This window comes from Ramularia collo-cygni (assembly GCF_900074925.1).
Source record: "Ramularia collo-cygni strain URUG2 genome assembly, contig: RCC_scaffold10, whole genome shotgun sequence".
NCBI classification, from domain to species: Eukaryota; Fungi; Ascomycota; class Dothideomycetes; order Mycosphaerellales; family Mycosphaerellaceae; genus Ramularia; species Ramularia collo-cygni.
The window spans coordinates 183,207-200,150 of NW_019716264.1; the positions used below are offsets into that span (position 1 = coordinate 183,207).

Sequence of the window (16,944 nt, forward strand, 5' to 3'; positions counted from 1 at the left end):
GCAGAGTAATCACATGCTTTTAGATCATCTAACTGACGCAGCTCACTTCAATTCCGGGATGTCTTCCAACAGCTTCTTCAGGACGTCTCCCACCGTCGTTCTTCCGGCCTCAACTCAAGAACAATACTTCGGCAACCACTACATGGAGACTGACACTGGCGGACCAATTCCGAATGGCCCTTCGTCCACATTCAACGACTTTCAGAACCACTCTATGACACAAGTTGCGACTCAGCCGGGATCGGCTCCTTCCCTCGCCGGACGCAAGCGATCTAGAGGTGACATCTTCTCTGAGGTCGAGGAAGACGCCGGCCGGAACGATGACGGCTCAATCTCAACGCCGTCAGAGGACAGAGCTTACAGCTATCGGTCGTTCGCCGAATCGCCTTCTGAGATTGCGATGGGAGGGTGCAACGAACACGACCCCTTCAACACGGCTTCTGCGCAACGTCCACAGGTCGCCAGCCGCAAATCTCAGCGCATGGATTCGAAGGCATCGTTACCTGGCGCCGACGATCTTGCCCAGCTCGTGCTCCCTCATACGATCCGCGAAGCCACTACCGAACCATTGATCGATGAAGCGACTCGTTCTCTCGGCATCAGCTGGCAACGCATGGACTCCACAGAGGTTTTGCAGATAAAACAACGAGCATACTCCAAGTGGATCCAGAATCATTTCTCACGACTCACTGACGTCGCTATCTGGCTGGAGAACTCTGCACTTCCAGCATATCTCGTCACCGCAAACAACACCAACACGGGCCAGCGCGAATATTACATCTTCTCCACCGATCTCACCGAGGCACGCCTTGTCACCACCGACCCAAGCCAACTCATTCCGCGTCTGAAGATGCTGCCCGCACTCGAACTCGCCGCTCCGGGCGGCAAGCTTGTCGCGGAGACTGATCCGATTCCGGCGTCCCAGTCCGAAGTCGATGATGCTCATGTCGATATCGTCGGCTGTGCTGCTCATGCCATGGAGATGGACTAGAAGCGACAGCTTCATTCAGCTCATCAAAAGTTATAGTCGTGTGTCGCTGTCCGCTGTTGTATTATTAGAACGGACACTGGCGTACTGGCGTCTCGCAAACGCGCAGTCGTCGGTGGGGTGACTCGCGCATCGGGCGCTTGAGTCCCGCTGCCTTGCTTTTGTGTGTTGCTATAGCCAGATCATGAGAGAATCTGTACCTATGATTAACGAAATATATGCTCTTGGCAATATCGGCTCACACGTCTCGTTCCACTTTGTTTGGTGAACATTCATTGCTCGTAAATCACCATGCGACAATCTTCCGACATTGAGATGTCGAGGATCTGCATGTGACAACGTTGTGTTGTGTTCATACACCCGTGGCGCTAGGGGAAGCATCTTGCTCTAACCGGCCTCACCTCCGACTTCCATATCCATCTTCTCCATGACATAGTCCAAACACCTTCAACACATCACAAAATCATCTCCRCCGAACATCATGGCCGAGGGAATGTTCTACAATGCCACGGCGGGCTATCTCGAGGGGATCGTGCGAGGCTACCGCAGCGCGCTGTTGTCTGGATCGCAGTACTCCAACCTCACGCAATGCGAGTCGATTGACGGTATGGCCGCCACTGGGAGTGGATACAACGAAATGTGCTAACACCATACCTCAGACGTCAAACTCCAGCTGGGCCCAGCATATGGCGATTACCTTGCGGCGCTCCCACCCAACCCATCAACATCCGCGCTCGCCGACAAGACTCTCGACAAGCTTGTGGCAGAGTTCCGCTACCTACAGGCCAACGCCACGGGCAGCCTCTCCAAGTTCATGGAATATCTAACCTACGCCTACATGATCGACAACGTTGCCCTTCTCATCACCGGCACGCTGCACGAGCGCGATACCAAGGAGCTGCTGGAGCGCTGCCACCCTCTCGGCTGGTTCGAGACGATGCCTGTGCTATGCGTGGCCACCAATATTGAAGAGCTGTACAACTCTGTGTTGATTGAAACGCCACTTGCGCCATACTTCAAGGGCTCCCTCAGCCATCAGGATTTGGACGAGTTGAACATTGAGATCATTCGGAATACGCTATACAAGAACTACCTCGAGGACTTCTTCCGCTTCGTGAATGAGGAGCCAGGTATTGCGGGCACACCGACACAAGACATCATGAGCGAGATACTGGAGTTCGAGGCGGATCGGAGGAGCATCAACATCACCATCAACTCGTTTGGCACGGAGCTATCAAAGCAGGATCGCAAGAAGCTGTACCCCGCTTTCGGGCGGTTGCATCCAGAGGGTACACTGATGCTTTCACGGGCGGACGATGTTGAGGGTGTGCGGATAGCAGTCGACGGTGTGCACGACTACAGGACGATGATGGACCAGACCGGCTTGGGAGGTGGCAACAACTTGGGCAACCAGTCAGGTGGAATGGGAGGCGATGAAAGCAAGAGCTTGGAAGATCTGTTCTACCAGAAGGAGATGGAGATGGCGAAGCTCACATTCACGCATCAGTTCACGCATTCGTTGGTATATGCATGGGTGAAGCTCCGGGAACAGGTAAGTCGATGGGTCAAGGGTGGAACAACTTGAGGTTATGCTAATTCCTTCCCAGGAGGTGCGAAACATCACCTGGATCTCCGAATGCATTGCACAGAACCAACGTGATCGTCTTGGGAGCTATATATCGGTCCTGTGAGCCGCAGCGTGGCATTATTTGTATAACCCGATACCAGCGTGTAAATTGATAGAGCTATTCGAAATCTGAAAAACTTATGAACGAAACAGGCTGAACGCTCACTCTGATTAACGATACATGGATTTAAAGCTTTCATGTGTTGAGCCTAGCACTACCGTGCTGTGCACCGCTATAGCAGCACAAGGCGGTGACGAGGCTGTGAGGTCGTCTTGCCCAGCAACGACACCGAGCTGTCTACTGTTGCCAGGAAAACAAGTAGTCAGACGTGGAATGGTTATCCTTGGGCATCAGCGACTCGGAACGCTGCACTGAATATGCGGCGGTTTACATCGCCGTATATGTGAGCCTGGGGGCCCGGCGTCATCTGTGGAAGTACAAAACGCATTGGATGGGAGGATAATTACATTCCGTAGCTTGCCCTCGAGCGAATGATACCATCTAGTGATCCTTTCCAACGTCAAATCGTGCTGTATTGTGATCTGTCTAGGGAGAGTGACCATGGATGAGTTGGCGGCGTATATTGACTAGGCCGCATTCCTTGGTCGATTGAAGGCGCTGCCTCGTGGGAGTTCGCTGGGTAGGTTCTTGGTTTGCTAGGGGGTCGTTCGGGAGGAGTGTGATCTACTTCTCCTGGAGTGTGATACTGCGAGAAATGGAATTGTGTGAGCATATGGAGCAAACACTGAGGAAAAGCCACGTTCAGTTCCACACACACAATACCGCACTAAAAATCACAGCAGGCTACTCCCACATAAGTTACGTGTAGCTTCTACTCGCCAGAGCTGTGTGAAGCTGCCCGAAGACCATTGCCATACTACCCCAACCCTAACCCTAAAGTAGATATGTAGGCTTTTCTCGCTATGAGAAAGAGGTGGTCGGTATGACAGTGTGACAGTGTGACAGTGTGACAACGAGAGAATGTGAATGTGTCTGATTGCGTTCGACAAGAACGATCGCTCATTCCGGAGGTTATATTGTTACTCAGGCGCGAATAACTCATGCCATGGTCATGGCGAGGTATTCAGCTACAGGCTTCGAACTCTCGATTGTTGGCTTCTCCGCCTTTCTCGATCTGCCAACGAGAGGTCTTGAGTATGATTGCCACATGGTGAGGAGAGCGTGCGGGCCATTGCCCCCGGACTCTTCAACTCGTGGCTGTATACTGCTTTTCCAAGCAGTTTTCTTCCATTTGATTCCCATTTCCCGACACACAGCCGCCTCAATCGCCAGTATCAAGCTCCAAGTCCAGCTGCACTCCATTGCTGACGCCATAATCCTCTAACGTCAACTGGTCCTTGAAAGGTCTCTCACCCTGTCTCTTCAACATGATCTCGTGCGGTTGTCGTCCAATGTTCATCGCGACAATCGCCTTGAAGGCCTTGACACTGTCACTCGCCAAGCAAGGAATCGCAGCTTTGGTTCCAAGTCGATCGTTTATGTTGACGACAATCATAGGTTCATCAGAGACGGGTTTGGGTGCTTTCTTGGCCTTTTTCTCCTTCTTCYCCTTGGGTTTACTCTCTGACGCAACAGATTGATCTGGCTTCCTATCATCCCTGGAACGATCGTCTTCACTTCGAGGCCGATAGCTGTCGGTCCCGCCGCCGTTGTCGCGACCTCCACGTGGTGAGCGATCTCTACGTCGGTCGTCGTCTCGGTCATCGAATCTCCTCTGTGGACGCTCACCGTCTCTGTCGCGATAGCTGTCGCRTCGCGGTGAACGATCTCTGTAGCCGCGCTCGAGGCGACCGCTGTTGCGACTGTCGGCCTCTTCGTCGCGAGGTGCCTTGCTCTTCCATTTGAAGCCGCTAGATCCGCCGGTCTTCTGCTTCTTCTGCTTTGACTCGCGCGGCGGCGATGCCGAACGATCGCGAGCGTCGTCTGAAGGCATATTGAGCCTTGGCGTTGGTGTAAGGCGACGTTCTTCGTTGTGAAGTCTCGAAGTGCTCAAGCCGAGAGCTTTGTCATCACGCATGTGAAGAAGTCGGATGATGAAGCTTTTGCTGGTCCAAGACGTGATTTGATGGTCAAATGAAAGACGATTCTGAACCCATTACAGTATAAGGATGCGCCCAACTCTACTGACATCTACATAAGGAATCGCAGGGCTACGGGGCCCCGCGAAAATAACAAGCAGCCTCAGACCATATGGTCGTCTCTCCTCCTCTCATGCACAGGTGTTATTTCGTCTTCGTCGCTAGAGCTGTCGAAACCATCCGTTGGAACCTGTCGCACTGATGCAAGTCTCGCCGCTGGATTATAAGCCCTGTAAGCGCCGACTCGCTCTGTACTTGGTTGCCGGTACGCACTCATGGGCCACTGCGGTTCTTCTAGTGACACAGGGGAGGCTGGAGCTCCTGCATACTCCGAGTCTGTGGGACTGACCATGCCTGGTCTCTCCGATTCGAGTCGGATACCATATGACTTTCGCTTTGTYGCGTTGGTTTCCTCGGGGAGGGCAAAGTCTCCGTATCCTTGGACCTTCTCGTCTCGTTTCACATGAGCAGTATTCTCAACGATTCTGGGCTGTCGACGCTGGTACCGAATCAGTCGCCACCATCCGTTCAGCATCGAGCCACGTAACATGAGTAGAAAAGTCAGCAAGCCGAGCAACTATATCAGTCCCATTAGCTCATGCGATGTCAGACTAGGGGGTGTTTACTTACACCCGCAAGAGGCCAAATGGCGACCACCATGTTCTCGTTCAAGCCAATGGCCTTGCCAACGCCACCACATTGGCTCTTATCGCCGTTGTTGGTAATTAGGCAGAAAGCCCATGTCACGAGTGGGTCGCGACTCTCGCCTGATGCCGCCCTCGCGCCAGTCCTCGCCTGAGAGACAAAAATGGCTCCAAAGTAGATCGAGAACACACTCAAGCCGATGCACAGTACCATGCTCCGCCACTGGGATTTCGCGACCTTCTTGACACGCTCCCACGCCAGTGTGCCACGCGCAGATTCATCAGCGTCGAAACCCRACTTGACTGCAGGCTCTTCGATGTAGGTGCTATTCCTACTGCCAACCCCCGAGCTTTTGGTCGTAGTCGAAGATTCGCCACCAAAAAGGTCTCGGAGGTAGATCCAGAGGCAGAATACTGTGGTTGTGAATTGGATAGCGGTGGCGAGGCAGCCAAATGCAATCAGCCATCCGAACCAAGTGATGAAAGACTTGTACGTGTTTGGGAAGCAGGTTGGTCCCACGCGGTAGGAGACGCCTGATATTGGGAGACTGACGGCTAGGAACAGGCCTGGAAGACCCCACCCGATCGCTTGGGCCGCCCAAAATCCCGCTCTCTTCTTGAGGATGTCGACATCCCAGCATACCTGCAGGTGTACCCAAAGAGAGCGCAGCAAAACTGCACCATATGTCAGAATAAGTCGGCCGAATGAATAGCCAGCGTAGGTACTCACCCCATACAGATATGCCCATCGCACCGATTTCGAGAAACGCTCCTGACCATGCACATGACAGGCTGGAATACATGTCCTTGGGAGTCAACGCATTCGCACATATTTCAGGCTTAGTTCCCAATGGGATGATGAATGCCAGATGGAGGAGGATGAGCGAGATGCATAGTCCGATGCTCAAATAGTGCCGATGGCTGGTCTCTTTCGGCCAGATCGCGAACGTGACGAGCAGGAAGACCTGGCATACCAGACTTGGGATGTTGAACCATGTGCCAATTTTGACATTCTTGTCAAAACCTGCAAAGGGAGCTTGTCAGGCCGGCGTATAGGACTGAGAAGGGAGGACTTACTGTCTGAGTAGAGCCAATCTTGTGTGGGACAAGGTAAGCAGCAGGCGAGGTCTGATGTGATGGTGCCGCAGAAACGGCCGGGAATGTCTATCTTCAAGGTCAGCACATTGACCTCCAGTGGCTTGTTAGACGACTCACAGCCTTGGTTAGCCGGGAAGTCRGCGGGCGCCAGAAATGGTGCTGGACAGGCCATTGCGATATTGGACCCAAACAGATCTGGAAGAAGCGGATTTTGCTAGTGACTTGGAAGGTGTCAAGAGCCGCACGCCGCTGGCGAGAATACGTGCTTCTGGAGTGAGAGGCGGAGTGGCGAGTGCTGCCATCCTGAATCACACGAGAAGTTCATTGTCCGGATGTGGCGTTGAACAATGGGATGCCATTGACGGCTTTGTGTTTGATTCAATAACTCGGTGGTCTTCATTCCAAGTCGTCCCATTCGTCTGGTTCTTTGTTGGGGGCGGCGAAGCAATGACTACGGGTATGGTGCTTGGAGATTAACCCCATACTAGATGTGGGAGCATGCGCAGTGAATGGATTGCATGTTGTGCTCGTTCATCTGACAGGGGCTTATTCTGTGTCAGGGGTTCCGAAAACAATTCAGTGGTTGGGCATGGGATCATGCGGCGTCGCGTGTATGTGAGCGAGGCTCATTTTGAAGAAGTGTCCAAATCGTATTCATGCAGTACTTTGCGGCATTCCTAAAGATGATGTGAGAACACCCATGCTCGATCATTGCCCATGGAGGACCTCAGGACGTTGAGTCGCCAAGCGTCCATGAGACGCCTCAACTCTCTCCCTGAGTGACTTGCAGGCATGATGCATCTTAGCCGTCGTTGTAGATGATGAGTCTTACGAGAAAAATATTGTGGACGAGTTGATGTTGAATGTAAAGTAAGGTACTCTTGTTGCGCCAAGGCTCTTGTGATCTGTCTTTTGGCGCGTCATCCGAGCTCATCCCATCTCTGCTCTTGCACTAGTATAAGTTAACTTCGATACTTTGCTTTCCACCCTCCACACGTGCTGGCTGTTACATCTGACAACTCTGCAACAGCGCGCGCCACTTGACTTGGGTCATCGCCAATTGACCAGTGACCATCACATACCGTGCTGACGACGCGAACGACGCGACTTTCCGCGAATATCACGCGCGCAGAAAGTCTCCAAGCTCGAGCCCAGGAGGAACTCACGAAGCCGGGTACTCCAGCTTGTTCGGTGCGGACGGCGCGTTTGCCATCGACAATCGCACCATCCGCTCACATCTTTACCTGCTGCCCACTATGAGTAGCACGCAGGCGCTTGGTGCAGGCGACGGCTCAATGCCAGACACAGCCATGCTCGACACTCCCGACTACACAGACYCCGAGTCAAATCCCACCGGCACCGCGAACAGTGTCGCCGGTGATGCTCCGGATGGTCGTAAGAAGCGATGGGAGGCAGCGGGCCTGCGGAAGAGTGTATTTGGCAAGAAGCATGACCAGCTCGGCGCCAGTAAACAGGACGACTCGATCCGCCGTTTCCGCTACCTACTGGGCCTGACCGATTTGTTCCGCCACTTCATTGACAACAACCCGGATCCGAAGATCCGTGAGATCATGGAGGAGATTGATCGTCAGGATGCGGAGGAAGCAGCCAGCGCCGCAACAGGAAACAAGCGCAAGGGTGGTGCTGCTGGAGATCGGCGGCGGCGGACCGAGAAGGAGGAAGATGCTGAGCTACTTCGGCAAGGCAAGCAGGAAGGCAAGACAGAGCAAACCTTGTTCCGCGAGAGTCCTAAGTGGATTCAAGGCGGTGAAATGAGGGACTACCAGGTTGCAGGACTCAACTGGCTCGTCAGCCTGCATGAGAACGGTATTTCTGGTATTCTTGCCGACGAGATGGGTCTGGGAAAGACACTGCAGACCATCTCGTTTCTTGGCTACCTGCGCTTCTTGCAAGGCATCACCGGCCCACATCTGATTGCTGTGCCAAAATCAACGTTGGACAACTGGAAGCGCGAGTTTGGCAAGTGGATCCCCGAGGTCAATGTTCTAGTACTGCAGGGTGCAAAGGAGGAGCGTGCAGACCTCATTCAGGAGCGTCTGGTGGATGAGAAGTTTGACGTTTGCATCACCTCATACGAGATGATCTTGCGTGAAAGCAGCCACCTGAAGAAGTTTGCATGGGAATACATCATCATCGACGAGGCTCATCGCATCAAGAACGAGGAGTCATCGCTCGCGCAAAAGCTCCGACTATTCAACTCTCGAGGACGTCTGCTCATTACCGGAACTCCGCTCCAGAACAACCTTCACGAGCTTTGGGCACTGCTCAACTTTCTTCTACCCGACGTCTTCGGCGAAGCTGAGGCTTTCGACTCGTGGTTCAGCACACAAAGCGAAGATCAGGACACCGTCGTCTCGCAGTTGCACCGTGTCCTGCGGCCTTTCCTCCTGCGTCGTGTCAAGAATGACGTCGAGAAGAGCTTGTTGCCCAAAAAGGAGATTAATTTGTATGTCGGAATGAGCGACATGCAGCGCAACTGGTATAAGAAAATTCTCGAAAAGGACATTGACGCCGTCAATGGTGCAGCGGGGAAGAAGGAGAGCAAGACGCGTCTGTTGAACATTGTCATGCAACTGCGAAAGTGCTGCAATCACCCATACCTCTTCGATGGCGCTGAACCTGGTCCACCTTACACCACCGATGAGCACCTTGTCAACAACGCGGCAAAGATGGTTATGCTCGACAAGCTGTTGAAGCGTATGAAAGCACAGGGCAGCCGTGTACTCATCTTCTCGCAAATGTCTCGTGTTTTGGACATTCTTGAGGACTACTCCGTCATGCGCGGATACCAATACTGCCGCATTGATGGATCCACTGCCCATGAAGACCGCATTGCAGCGATCGACGACTACAACAAKGAGGCCTCTGAGAAGTTCTTGTTCTTGTTGWCGACTCGTGCGGGTGGTCTCGGTATCAACCTCACGACAGCCGACATTGTCGTGCTCTTCGACTCCGACTGGAATCCACAGGCAGATTTGCAGGCAATGGACCGTGCTCACCGTATCGGCCAGACCAAGCAAGTCATGGTGTTCCGTTTCGTGACCGAGAATGCCATTGAGGAGAAGGTTCTTGAGCGTGCGGCTCAAAAGCTTCGACTCGACCAGCTCGTTATTCAACAAGGCCGTGCACAACAGCAAGCCAAGGCAGCTGCATCAAAGGATGAGCTGCTCGGCATGATTCAGCACGGAGCAGAGGTCATCTTCGAGCAGAAGGAAGACACCTTCAGCAAGGCCGGAGGAATCACCGACACCGATCTTGACGACATTCTACGCAAGGGCGAGGAGCGAACGAAGGAGATGAACAAGAAGTATGAGACGCTCGGTCTGGATGATCTTCAGAAGTTTACCTCTGAAGCTGGCGCTGCGTATGAGTGGAATGGAGAGACCTTCATCGCCAAGAAGAAAGAGATTGGTCTTAGCTGGATCAACCCTTCGAAGCGTGAGCGCAAGGAGCAGTCCTACTCCATGGATAAGTACTACAGAAATGCGCTTGCGACTGGAGGTCCTCGACCAGACCCCAAGCCCAAGGTCCCGCGGGCACCAAAGCAGATGTCCATGAATGACTATCAATTTTTCCCCGCCCGTCTCGGAGATCTTCAAGAAAAGGAGACTGCGTGGTTCAGGAAGGAAAACGGAATCAAGGCTCCGCTTCCCGACGGCGATGAAGAGGATATGGAGCAGCGCCTTCGAGACCAAGAACTGCAACAAGCGGAGATTGACGAGGCAGAGCCGTTGACAGAGGAGGAGATTGCGGAGAAGGAGCAGCTCGGCACAGAGGGCTTTGGCGAGTGGAACAAGCGTGACTTCCAACAGTTTGTCAATGGCAGCGGCAAATACGGCCGTAACGACTACCCCAGCATTGCACTGGAGGTGGACTCCAAGGATGCTCATGAGGTCAAGGCTTACGCCAAAGTCTTCTGGAAGCGCTACAAGGAGATTCACAACTGGGAGAAGCACATTGCTGCAATCAAGGAAGGCGAAGCTCGCACCGCCCGTGTGATTGAACAAAAGGAACTGCTCAAGAAGAAGATGGCAATGTACCGTGTGCCGCTTCAGCAATTGAAGCTGAACTACACCGTCAGCACCACGAACAAGAAGGTATACACCGAGGAAGAGGACCGCTTCCTCCTCGTGATGCTGAACAAGTTTGGTATCGACTCTGAGGGACTGTACGAGAAGATCCGTGACGAGATCCGCGAGAGCCCGCTCTTCCGCTTCGACTGGTTTTTCCTGTCAAGAACACCGCAAGAGATCAGTCGGCGCTGCGCCACACTCATCACCACCGTCACCCGTGAAATGGAAGGCGCTGGAGGCAAGGAGAACGGCAAGCGTGTGGCTGACGAGGAGGACGAGGAAGAAGAGGCAGAGCCTGCGAAGAAGAAGGGCCGGGTCTCTACTGGTGCCAAGGTATGCTTCCATTGATTATTCATACCGAAACCTTCAACTAACACACTCTCAGAACAAAGCCGTCAATGGTGTCAAGGGCACACCCAACGGCAACTCGCGCGCCGCGAGCGTTGATACCGTCGGCTCGGGCGGTGGTGCGAAGCCAAAAAGCAAAGCTCGCAAGCGATGAACACACCCTCAGAGGGCGATGAGATTTTCAACAGTACCTTATTCAACCGAGGCTTTATGAGGAGTATGGTGTTTAGAACATGCTGTGGCAGCGGCATTCATGTGGTGTATTCAACTTTTGTGTCGGCAAACACATGACGGACAAGGACATGGTTAGCTTGAGGGCGACGTCATCTTTATTGTATGGCGTTTTCATTTTCATTTCCACCCCCAGACCTGGATACATGCTACTGCTAGTCTCGTTACAGAAAAGACGTGAGCGGATGCTGTCGAAGGACATGATGGGAATGAAAGTGTTTTGTTCAAGTAGGTAGGAATGGTCAAAAACTATAAACGTTCAACTATGAATTGATAGTAAAGTGCTAAAAGATGAAATATATCCATACTCAAACTAGAACCATCAGTCGCTCTATCTCTCTTCCTCAGGAAGGTGCTCACAAAGCACCGTCGACGTGGGAAAATATCCATAACCAGCTTGTCTTACGCATCTGCACTCAAAAGCCACGAAAATGCCCCAATCTACACCATCGTAGAGCTTCAACATTTCTGTCTTGGGCATCGTCGGGGGGATAATGTTGAACCATCTATCAATAATCGTACCATTTTGGGAGCAAGTAAAGCAGCGAGGAAGTTCACGTTCGAAGAGAGCTTTCATGGCTCTGGGATCTCTGTAGAAGGAGCCTCCTCGCAACATGAAGTATTTGATCTCGTCCATTCTCGACTGTGGAATTTCTGCTTTTGTGCAGATGAGTCCCTCGTTTTGACGTAGCCAGTCGTTGGCTAATGTGACGTGGTATCCGAGGGCCGAATTGATTTTTTTGGTGACTTCCTTGTCGATTTCTGTTTGTTCCTTGAGATTTTCGGAATGTAACACGTGTTCTAACATCTTGATGTATTCAAGATTCACCCCGTTCCTTCGTAATTGATCGAGCTCCGCTTTCTGCTCGTTATACTTGGCTTGCTTGGCGGCGGCAACGGCATTGTTGTTAGCAGCGTGATTGCTTCTGGTGGTAACGTTTGGTCTTGTTGATGGCTTGRAACCATGCTGCGGTGGATTAAAGCCTTGCTGCTGCTGCGGCACACGATGCTCATACGGGGCGGGAATATCTGGTTTTGGGGTAAAATCCACATCGAGTTGCATATTAGCGCCGAGATGTGCCGCTGTCGCAGTGAAGGAATCGGGGCCAAATATCTGTTTACTCAAATAGATATTTTTTTCATACCTCACACGATCCTCTTGGGAGAGTGCAACACCATTCAAAGCTGCATTCTTCTTGGCTTCTTCGTACGCCATTTCTGCACGTTGACTATGATGATGTTCAAAGGAAGGGTTGTTCCAAATGTAACGCCGATTCGCCATGGAGGCGGCCATGTCACGTCTGATCTGTGCGTCTCGATCTGGGGATAGCGTGCAATCTGGAGAGTTGTGATTTTTGCGGTAACATCTCGTGCATTGCGTAGACAGCGGGTTGTTGCAATCGGCGGCCAGGTGCCCCTTGGTGCGGCATGCGAGGCAGTATAACCGTGAGTGAAAAGCTTCGTGTATGGCAGTGACATTATTACAATTGGTGGGATTGTGTCCTTGCTCGTTGCATGACGGGCAATAGTTCTGGGCTGCGTTGAGGACCGATGCAGTGTGATGGCCATTTGAATTATTAGCCTTGGCATTGCGCTCATCATTAACATTGTAAGGAGGCGGAGAGATGGTGTCAGGCTGCAAAAACTGCTGTACGTGATGGAATGGCGGCTTCTGCTGCTGCTGTCGTGATGGATTGGCGCGGCAATTCTCGGCAACGTGACCATTTTTGCCGCAATTTGCGCAAGTCACCTTCTGACCTTGAGGCTGATTATTGTTGTTATTGCGGTTCCCGTTCGCGTTCGCGTTCGCGTTCTTGTTCTTGTTGTTATTGTTATTGCTGTTGTTGTTGTTGTAATTCTTCTTGTTCGAACCTTGACTGCAGTCGGCGGTGACATGACTAGAGTTATGCCCGTGATTTGCGCAGTAGTATTGGCCATTACCACGGTTGTTGTTATTTGGGCCACCACCGCCACCAGAATTGGCGCGCTGCTGGTTGTTTTTGCCTGCGAAGTTGCCACGCTGGTTCCTGTTTCTATTTGACATCTTGGAGCGACGCTTTTCGTGAGTGACTTGAAATTGGGTCCGATGAGCTTTCAATCGAGAGAATTCTGCCCAGCAGAACCTGGCGTAAGTTGACACTGAATGCGTGAAAGTGGATGGCAAGCTAGAAGAGTAGAAACAGGAGATAGTATGCGCGGAGAATAATAGCCCAAACCGGAACATCTCAGGATAGTCTTTGTGTTGTTCTGGACGCATTAGCAACAAAGAATGTGGCATTGGTGAGCTGGCAGATCATTTCGAGATTTTTGTTCGACATCGGCTTTGTCCATTGTGAGCGAGTGATCACTATGCTGATGGCAGACGAAGCACGTGATATGGCCATGAATAGGTCAACCTAAGGTACATGATGACCCGGTGAACAATGACCAACAAAGGACATGCAATGGCGCCGCTGCAGTTGTAGCCAACTTACCGCGTCCTGTCGCAGTCATTGGAAATCGAAGACATCTTGATCGCTTGGGCTAGCATAATTCTGTGGAGAGACCAGGCCCTAGTCGTCATTGCTCCTCCAGGGGCTGCAACATAATGCGATGTAGTGTTGTTGAAACGAAAGGAAGGAGAAGTACCAATGGTGAAGTGGCTCAGATAGCCTTCCCGAATCCCGAGACCAGATTTTAGAGTTTTTGCCGCCGATCGCTAGGCGCGAAAAAAGATGGGCCAGCGATGGACAAATTAAAATAGCAGCCAGCTTCAAATACTTTCCACCTCAACATCCCCTTCCCCCAAAATGTCCAACGATTATATAGTCGACGCCTCGCAGAAACGGAAACGTAAGCATGGCCACCAGAAACCCGGAAACCTGGCCATGATGTCCGGCGCTCTTCCTGCGCCTGATACGGAGGTCGATGCCGATGCAGAGACAAACGAGGCGCAACTGCGCAAGAAAGCAAAGAAGGAGCACAAGATGCGCAAAACTACGGAAGGAGCCGTCGAGGCGCCGCATGTAGTCGAGGATGAGGAGCAGCCAAAGGCGAAAAAGTCCAAGCAAGAGAAGGAGGAGCGGAGGGCGAGGAAAGAGCAAAAGCGGAAAGAAAAGGCGCAAGCAGCCGCGGCGAGCGAAGATGCGGAAGCTGAAGCGCAAGTTAGCCAGGAGTTGGAAGAAGCAGTGGTCGCTGGGGATGACAATGAGGAAGACGATGGTGAAGATGGTGATGCTACTGAAGAGCAGAATTTTGCCGGGTTTGGGTCGGGAGATGAGGACGAACAGCAGGATGATGCCGAAGAGGACGAGCCCGCACCGAACGGAGAGTTGGGAGAACGTACAGATCTACCCTCAGCATTGGGTGTCAGTCTTCCAAGCACTGCCGCCGAGCCACAAAAGTTCTCCGAGCTCAATCTTTCCGCGCGCACGATGAAGGCGATCGAGGGCATGCCTTTCGACACCATGACCGAGATTCAGCGAAGAGGTATCCCGCCACTTCTGGCTGGTAGAGATGTGCTTGGTGCTGCGAAGACGGGATCTGGAAAGACTCTGGCCTTTCTCATCCCCGCCATTGAGATGCTGTACTCTCTCAAGTTCAAGCCTCGTAATGGAACGGGTGTCATCGTCGTCTCGCCCACCCGAGAGCTGGCACTGCAGATCTTTGGCGTTGCGCGCGAGCTCATGGAGAACCACACGCAAACCTACGGAATTGTCATTGGTGGTGCAAATCGACGTGCAGAGGCGGAGAAGCTCACCAAGGGAGTCAATTTGCTCATCGCCACTCCCGGTCGCCTGCTCGATCACCTACAAAACACTCAAGGCTTCGTCTTCAAGAACGTCAAGGCGCTTGTCATTGATGAAGCGGATCGAATTCTGGAAGTCGGATTCGAAGATGAGATGCGTCAGATTGTGAAGATCTTGCCCAAGGAAGACCGCCAGACCATGCTCTTCTCTGCCACGCAGACCACCAAAGTCGAAGACCTTGCTCGTATCTCTCTCCGACTAGGCCCGCTCTACATCAACGTGGACAATGAGCAAGAACACAGCACCGTCTCCGGACTTGAACAGGGTTATGTGATTTGCGAAGCGGACATGCGATTTCGCCTGCTCTTCACCTTCCTCAAACGACACCCGAAGAAGAAGATCATCGTCTTCTTTTCCAGCTGCAACTGCGTCGACTATTACTCCGAGCTCCTCAACTACATCGACCTCCCAGTTCTTGGTCTCCACGGAAAGCAAAAACAGCAAAAGCGAACCAACACCTTTTTCGAATTCTGCAACGCCACACATGGAACTCTGATTTGTACAGATGTTGCTGCGCGAGGACTTGATATTCCCTCAGTGGATTGGATTGTGCAATTTGATCCTCCTGATGACCCGAGAGATTACATCCACCGTGTGGGACGAACGGCGAGAGGTGCGAACGCCAAGGGCAAGAGTTTGATGTTTTTGCAGCCGAATGAGGTGGGTTTCCTGAACCACCTCAAGGAGGCCAAGGTTCCGCTTGTGGAGTTTGAGATTCCGCCGACGAAGATTTTGAGCATTCAGAGTCAGTTGGAGATGCTGATTGGGAAGAACTACTATCTCAACAAGGTATGTCCATGCATCCGGAATGATGATGTGAAGAAGTCAATACTAATCGTACCCGCAGTCTGCAAAGGATGGCTACCGTTCATATCTCCAAGCGTACGCATCGCACTCCTTGCGCTCAGTCTTCAACATCCATCAGCTGGATCTCAAAAAGGTCGCAAAGGGTTTCGGGTTTGCTGTGCCGCCAAAGGTGGATATTAACCTCGGAGCCAGCATGAAGAAGCCCGACAGCGCAAGGAGAGCATATGGCAGTCAGCCAAAACAAAAGTTTGGGCAGAAGAATAACCCACGGCGGTGAAAAGAATAGTTTCAAGTAGATAATGTAACCGGGTTGAACAAGACGCAACTTCATGGCTGCTGCATTGAGGATCGCTGGAGAAAAGTAGCAATTGATATCCTTCATCACACAGTTCACTCCTGTCCAGCAGTCTTTGGCTGAGGAACAAGCACCGTCGACGCGGACTCATCCTCCCTCTCCTCCTTCTGCCCACCACTCTTCCACTTCTCCACATCAATAACCTGTCTCCCCTGCCACGTCTTCATGTAACTCTCCCCCTGCACCCTCACACGATTCTGATACCAATGCGGCAACGCCCTCAACATGGCGGAAACGCCACCGAAACCCGGCAAGATGATCTGTCCACTATGACCGCTTAGGACTTTCTTCACGATGGCCTCGGCCACGGTATCGGGTTCGAGAGGGGGCATCAGGAACGCGTTGCCGGTGTCGTAGCCTTTGAAGAGGGGAGTTTTGGTGTAGCCTTGGTTGACCATGACGGTGCGGACTCTGGGGGCGTTGTAGCGGGTTTTGAGCTCGGCTGTGAGGCCCYCGTGGAATGAGAGGGCTGCTGCTTTGGAGGAGGCGTAGTCTACCATGTCCGGGACGGTGCAGTAGGCCGCGAGACTGGCTACTGTGACTATCATGCCGTGGTTGGCTTTTACCATTGATGGGAGGAATTCTTGGGCCAGCCAGTAGTGAGCCAAGGTGTTTACCTCAAAGGTAAAGCGTACGTCTTTCTCCGTCTGGTGATTGCAAGGTTAGTGTTACTGCATGTCTGTTTGGGTGGGTTTACGTGGACTTACGGCGTTGAGGATGGTTTTGCCGCGTGCTACGCCGGCGTTGTTGATCAAGACTGTCGGAGTGCCCACTTCGGCGCGAATGCGTGCGGCTACCTCTTTGATGGTTGCTGGCGAGGTAATGTCGCACTTGTAGTAGTGAACGTTGGATGCTTTGAGTGGA

At 52.4% G+C, this 16,944-nt stretch overlaps 8 protein-coding genes; 4 read left to right on the forward strand and 4 right to left on the reverse strand.

Moving 5' to 3' along the window:
* Positions 1-58: 58 nt before the first annotated feature.
* RCC_06688 (uncharacterized protein) lies at positions 59-991 on the forward strand (the record flags this gene model as incomplete). The annotated part of the gene is made up of 1 exon (XM_023771951.1): positions 59-991. One exon carries the CDS (start codon positions 59-61, stop codon positions 989-991), a length of 933 nt encoding a protein of 310 aa, XP_023627719.1.
* A 478-nt stretch (positions 992-1,469) lies between these two features.
* RCC_06689 (probable H+-transporting ATPase, vacuolar, 41 kDa subunit) lies at positions 1,470-2,679 on the forward strand (the record flags this gene model as incomplete). XM_023771952.1 has 3 exons in its annotated part: positions 1,470-1,593; positions 1,648-2,540; positions 2,596-2,679. 3 exons carry the CDS (start codon positions 1,470-1,472, stop codon positions 2,677-2,679), a joined length of 1,101 nt encoding a protein of 366 aa, XP_023627720.1.
* A 1,219-nt stretch (positions 2,680-3,898) lies between these two features.
* On the reverse strand, positions 3,899-4,570 carry RCC_06690 (uncharacterized protein; the record flags this gene model as incomplete). Its single annotated transcript, XM_023771953.1, has 1 exon — positions 3,899-4,570. The coding sequence occupies one exon, from the start codon at positions 4,568-4,570 to the stop codon at positions 3,899-3,901; it is 672 nt and encodes a 223-aa protein (XP_023627721.1).
* Positions 4,571-4,818: 248 nt separating this feature from the next.
* On the reverse strand, positions 4,819-6,629 carry RCC_06691 (uncharacterized protein; the record flags this gene model as incomplete). XM_023771954.1 has 6 exons in its annotated part: positions 4,819-5,292; positions 5,346-5,847; positions 5,923-6,075; positions 6,149-6,383; positions 6,437-6,523; positions 6,575-6,629. The coding sequence occupies 6 exons, from the start codon at positions 6,627-6,629 to the stop codon at positions 4,819-4,821; spliced, it is 1,506 nt and encodes a 501-aa protein (XP_023627722.1).
* A 1,138-nt stretch (positions 6,630-7,767) lies between these two features.
* RCC_06692 (probable SNF2 family helicase/ATPase) lies at positions 7,768-11,053 on the forward strand (the record flags this gene model as incomplete). XM_023771955.1 has 2 exons in its annotated part: positions 7,768-10,884; positions 10,937-11,053. The coding sequence occupies 2 exons, from the start codon at positions 7,768-7,770 to the stop codon at positions 11,051-11,053; spliced, it is 3,234 nt and encodes a 1,077-aa protein (XP_023627723.1).
* A 408-nt stretch (positions 11,054-11,461) lies between these two features.
* Positions 11,462-13,174, reverse strand: RCC_06693 (uncharacterized protein; the record flags this gene model as incomplete). Its single annotated transcript, XM_023771956.1, has 1 exon — positions 11,462-13,174. The coding sequence occupies one exon, from the start codon at positions 13,172-13,174 to the stop codon at positions 11,462-11,464; it is 1,713 nt and encodes a 570-aa protein (XP_023627724.1).
* Positions 13,175-13,919: 745 nt separating this feature from the next.
* Positions 13,920-16,002, forward strand: RCC_06694 (probable ATP-dependent RNA helicase has1; the record flags this gene model as incomplete). XM_023771957.1 has 2 exons in its annotated part: positions 13,920-15,707; positions 15,766-16,002. The coding sequence occupies 2 exons, from the start codon at positions 13,920-13,922 to the stop codon at positions 16,000-16,002; spliced, it is 2,025 nt and encodes a 674-aa protein (XP_023627725.1).
* A 113-nt stretch (positions 16,003-16,115) lies between these two features.
* Positions 16,116-16,628, reverse strand: RCC_06695 (uncharacterized protein; the record flags this gene model as incomplete). Its single annotated transcript, XM_023771958.1, has 1 exon — positions 16,116-16,628. The coding sequence occupies one exon, from the start codon at positions 16,626-16,628 to the stop codon at positions 16,116-16,118; it is 513 nt and encodes a 170-aa protein (XP_023627726.1).
* Between the last annotated feature and the right edge of the window lie 316 nt (positions 16,629-16,944).